This window comes from Branchiostoma belcheri, unplaced genomic scaffold, assembly GCF_001625305.1.
Source record: "Branchiostoma belcheri isolate BF01 breed outbred unplaced genomic scaffold, Haploidv18h27 scaffold1, whole genome shotgun sequence".
Classification (NCBI taxonomy): Eukaryota; Metazoa; Chordata; class Leptocardii; order Amphioxiformes; family Branchiostomatidae; genus Branchiostoma; species Branchiostoma belcheri.
In genome coordinates, this window is record NW_017802379.1 from 2,297,185 (window position 1) to 2,302,097 (window position 4,913).

Here is a 4,913-nt window from a genome sequence, read left to right on the forward strand (position 1 = left end):
CACTTTTTATACAGAAGGTACCACATATATCAACGGCAAACGTATTTGTTGCCTTGTCTGTCCCATCTAACAATAACATCTGTATAATACAACTGTCACTATCGTTGTAAAAGGCTTTGTTCAATTTACTGTTTGTCACAAGATTTTCAAAATCTATATACTGGGTAACCTGGGTAATCCAATGAAAATTCAAGGATAAATTTTGAAAAGTACATAGGTACTGAGGTACAAAGTGTGACAGTGCGACATAAAAACATGCCGGTGCTTTCTATGTATCAGTCTCCAGCTTATGTGTACGTACGCTTTACCGTATCCCAGTTTGCTGCACCAGGCATAATTATTTGACCAGAGGTCTAGAGATTTCATTAACTCGGTGTCAGCAAAGTATCGCAAGATATCGCGATATTACCATATCATCGACAATATCACAATATTTAATTGTCGATTCCTTGAGGCGCTGTTGGTCTACATACCATAACTTTTATTATTCGTTTGAATTCAGTTCTGAACCCTTTGTTGAAACAAGCGTACAGGATGGGATGCAGCATTCTAGATGCCATCATCAGCGCATAGGCAATCGTCTCCGCATCAGAAATCTGCGGGTCGTTTACGAATTTTTCGAAGGTCCCTACTAAAATAATGACAGGTAAGGGTATCCAAGCCAGTACAAACGTCAGGACAATGTACACTGACCGTCTGGCCGCTGACCGGTCCATGGTGGCTGTCCGTGATCGTGACCTATACTCGCCACTGTAACTCGAAGCTTGTGAAACCGTAGAGACCTTGGACAATGATCTGTCAGAGGAGAAAGATATCGTGGACAAACGCTCACGAGATATGACACGTTTGGCTTTACGGCGAGGTACGGAGAGGTACAAGTCCCTGCCTCCCTCACTTGGCGCGACAGGGAGGGTACTGATGACGTGGTTAGCGTCCGCTGGCATGTGGATGCCCGAGTCTTCTCGTAAGCTGACATCGTCACCGGCTATGTTATCTGACCGGTGATACCGGACGCATTCACCGTCGATGTCAACTGTAACTGACCCTTCGGCGGACGTGGAAATATCTTCTCCACCTTGTGAACTGTTCTCTTCACTGCTACACTGGTCCATCGGAAGATTCCAACTTATCCTTCTTTTAGCCGGCATCATTTGGCAATTTTTCTGTTCACCCTGGTTGTCAGGTTCGGGCTCAATGTTCTCACAATCATTTTCTTTCTCCTCTTCCTCTTCCTCCTCTTCTTCAATGACTCCCTCCTCGTGACTACTACGTAAGCTCAGAAGGCTTCTCAGGCTGGTCTTCCATCGTGGAGTCGAAACAGCAATAGATTCTCTCTTAGGCTTCTTCAAACTTTTATCAACCTGAGCCTTACTTGTAGGGTTCGAACAGGCAATAGATTCTCGATGAGGCTTTGATGACTTTTCAGAAGTATCAGGTGAGTAGCTTGGGGCACTCACTCGCCTCTCCTTTGCAATGTTGATGGGAGGGACTGCTAAAAACCGACCTGTGAAAGGTACGAGCTGTGGTGCACTTGGTCGACGTTCAAATTCAACGTCAACGGATGGCACCACCAGGTAATCGTCTGATTTTTTCCTAGCTTTAAACTCCGGGGGAAGTGACGTTACTCCTTTCCTCCTTGTCCGCATAGGTGAAGCAACAGGAGAGCGAGGTGACGACACAACTTCTGGTAAAGCCTTAGGCACCTCGGCAAGAGTCGTTAATTTGTTGTGTTCGTCTGCTACTGGAGAGGGTATACAGTCCTGCGCGGTAGGAACAGGCAAGATGTTTCCTTGTGACGGTTTCGGAGGTTCTCTCAGTTTTGTCAGAAGAATTCTGTCCTCCTCGTCTGGACCTGGCGATGACGTTCTCTTAAAATGAGGTACACTAACAGTGTTGTTTGCTTTTGACACAGCCAGACCATTGCCATTGTTGGGGTCTACACTTTGTAAACAATTATCGGATGGTGCTTTACATATTTCAACAGGGCTAGCAACAACAAGGTAGTTGTTGGCAATGGGAGAAGTTGGCACACAGAGGGTATCTGTCTCTATATTGGTGGATATTTCTATTGTAGTTTCATTTTCAGCCGTTTGAGTGGATCTACCTGTTTGATCTGGTACTGGTACAGCAAAGCAGATGTCTGATGAAGATCCGTTCATTTCGTTCAGGCTGGGGACACCGTCGTTCGAGTCGTTCGAGATGCTGTTTGACTCTGCTGTTTCGCTGTTGACTGGAGCAGCCAGCGGGTTGGCGGTTACAGACTTTCGTCTTTTCGGCGTTATTGTAGGCATCCCCGGGACGGTCAGGAAGTTGGATTTTGGGAACTTCCCCGCCTGTTTGAGGATCATGTCTTCAACACTACTTCGACGAAGGCAACTCTCCACATCTATTTCTTCCTCATCCTTAGGAGGAGTCATGCGGTACGTCACACTGTCCTTTCTAGTCGCTTCCTTGTCAGAAGTGACGTTGTTGTCCGGGTCTGGGCGGTCTGCCGAGACGCTTGGGGTGCAGGGAGAGCTGGAGTAGCAGGAGTTGGGTGGACTTGGTGGCTTCTGTGGTATGGACAGGGTAGCGCTGGTCGGTTCGTGGGGCGATGGGAGAGGAGAGCTATCCGTTAACTGTGGGGGAATAATGAACAAAGAATGATGCTCAATTATTCTGTTCCAATGATAACACCTTCTGCAGTCTGATTCTGACGAAGTGTCGCAAACATGTGAAATGTTATATTTACCTGGTGAGTCATGAGGTGTTGTTGCGACAAGAATGTGTTCCCAAATGTAACTGAGTCTACTGGCGTGATTTTGTTATCCAGTAGCCATTTTGTAGCCACTATAATATTATTTTCCTATGGCCTAACAATCTGAGGAAGCTATTCCAGGCTTTATTGTGTTGTTACCTACCTGAGAGGACAGGGACTGTGAGTTAACGGGTGCCAGGTACAGCGTCTCCTCTCCAGGCTCCTCCTCCGCTCCCGAGTACGGGAAGTCAGACGGCGTGCAGACGCTGGCGACGGGCGGCTCGTACGAGGAGGCCTCCGCCGGGCAGATGGCGCCGTAGTTGGGGGCAGATCCTCCATCCACCTCCTGTACCACGATGATTGGCTGTTTTGTTCGAGCTCGTCTTTTCACGTGGGTTCTGAGGATGACAGAAATTGCTTTTTTTACTTGTCCTTTTTTGCAGTAAAAGGTTGCATTGCTTTCAATTGGTCCTTGGTAGAACAACAGCACACAAAGATGAAAGTCTAGATAAGGGATCAATTCTTGAGGGCCTGCAAGGGGGGGGGGGTCCCGACAACGCTCTACGCTGAATTCGGAAACCTCTCGATTACGCTTTACGATAAATTCCAAGTGGCTACAACGCATTACGTAGAATTCAAACGCCGAATACGCTCTACGCAAAAATATTAGAGCGGTCCGTCTACGCTCTACGTAGAATTTAAACGGCCGATTACGGTCTACGGAAAAGGGCTTGCGGGCCTCCATTCTTTAGTCTTGGAATGAAAGACGAAGATTTCGTGTTTTTTTTATGACAAAGAGTTGATCAACCAACTTTGCTAGATGGATGACGGAAAGTCCCTACCTTACAGCTCTCACAATCATCAGGTAGCATCCGATGACCACTACCAGAGACAGCATCGCCAGAGGCACGAGATAGTAGATCTGCAGGGGGATGTAGCCCTGCGCGCCCGCCGAGTCTCTCATGATGCACCGCTCGTAGAAATTGGACGTGGTGGGCAGGGCGGCCTCCACCGACGCCACGGTCAGACCCACCGTCCAAGAGAACATGGTGGCACAGGCTACCCTCGTCACCTTGGTTCTGGAACTGATAGAAACAACGTTCATGTAAATCATACAAATAGTAAACGCTTGGGCCTATCGTCACTGGATAATAGTAGACAGAGGACGCTACAAACTAATTACTACTTTTGATGTATTCTTAATTAAGTGACAAAGGTCAGTGTTGTGCGGTCGTAATTTGAATTTATTAAGCTTAATTCTTTGCGAATAAGCAATGATTCAAGCAAACATAGTGTAATGATTGTAATTTGAATTGAACTTACAACTGTTCGTTTAAATTTGTATTCAATCTATGTACTGGTAACCATGTCCTTTATAGGTTACCTCAAGCAAAGCAATTTAGAATCTCAATGTCTCCCCACTGAATTTGGTACTTTGGACAAACGATTAGAATATAGCCTCAAATGTGTCTCTTCCACGAAATACCGGTACCGGGTGACCGATTCAGGTTCAGAATACAGCAATTGGCCTTTGACATAGCGTGTCTGTAGATGCTAGGTTGTACTAGGGTTTGTGTCCCATGGCTGTTTTCCCACTTTCAAATACTCAAATGGAGATTTCAAGGCTATGCTGTAGGACTAACAGGCCCCTGTGTCTACTTGAAGGTAAGCAAGGGATGTGTAAAATCCACAAAATTATAACTGCTGCATGGGCACATGGCAAGAGAACGCTGGAAATGATCATGCCCGTTTCAAATCATAAATTTGAAGCATGCACTTTTCTCCCGTAGCTGTTTCTTCTTAATGTCACTTCACAATACATGCCTTGAATCACCGAAGATGTTTTCTTCTCTACCTTGTCTCCTCTGTAGGCGACTAAATGTGATCATTATTTTCTGGCGGACAAATATTTTACATTTCCAAGTCAATCGCAGTATTTTGGATGACTTTACTTTCCACGATCAAAGTATCAAGCCGGCACTTCACAACCAATAACGCCAGCGGGTAATTTTCTCAGCCCCTCTTACGGACGTCAAACCTGGGCCGTGTAGAAAGCCATTAAAGCCATGTGATGGGGAGCCCACCATTATATCTTTGCTTCAAGCAGCTATCAAACATGTTCTAACGTCAGTCGCAGTGGGTGAGGGATTGGCCTTCAACTCCAGCAAACCCTAAG

At 46.2% G+C, this 4,913-nt stretch overlaps 1 protein-coding gene across 1 annotated transcript; it reads right to left on the reverse strand.

Moving 5' to 3' along the window:
- Nucleotides 1–286: 286 nt before the first annotated feature.
- Nucleotides 287–3,785, reverse strand: LOC109462703. The gene is made up of 3 exons (XM_019759265.1): nt 3,580–3,785; nt 2,901–3,135; nt 287–2,618 (listed from the first exon to the last, which is right to left on the reverse strand). Exons 1-3 carry the CDS (start codon nt 3,783–3,785, stop codon nt 435–437), a joined length of 2,625 nt encoding a protein of 874 aa, XP_019614824.1. The 3' UTR covers nt 287–434.
- Nucleotides 3,786–4,913: the final 1,128 nt, after the last annotated feature.

Bases quoted from the DNA above. Each gene is read 5' to 3' on its own strand.
- LOC109462703 (XM_019759265.1), bottom strand. From the start codon at position 3,785: ATGTTCTCTTGGACGGTGGGTCTGACCGTGGCGTCGGTGGAGGCCGCC. The intron at 3,136-3,579 runs GTAGGGACTTTC...TGTCATCCTCAG, and splicing joins ATGATTGTGAGAGCTGTAAG to AACCCACGTGAAAAGACGAG. The intron at 2,619-2,900 runs GTAGGTAACAAC...ATTCCCCCACAG, and splicing joins CACAGTCCCTGTCCTCTCAG to TTAACGGATAGCTCTCCTCT.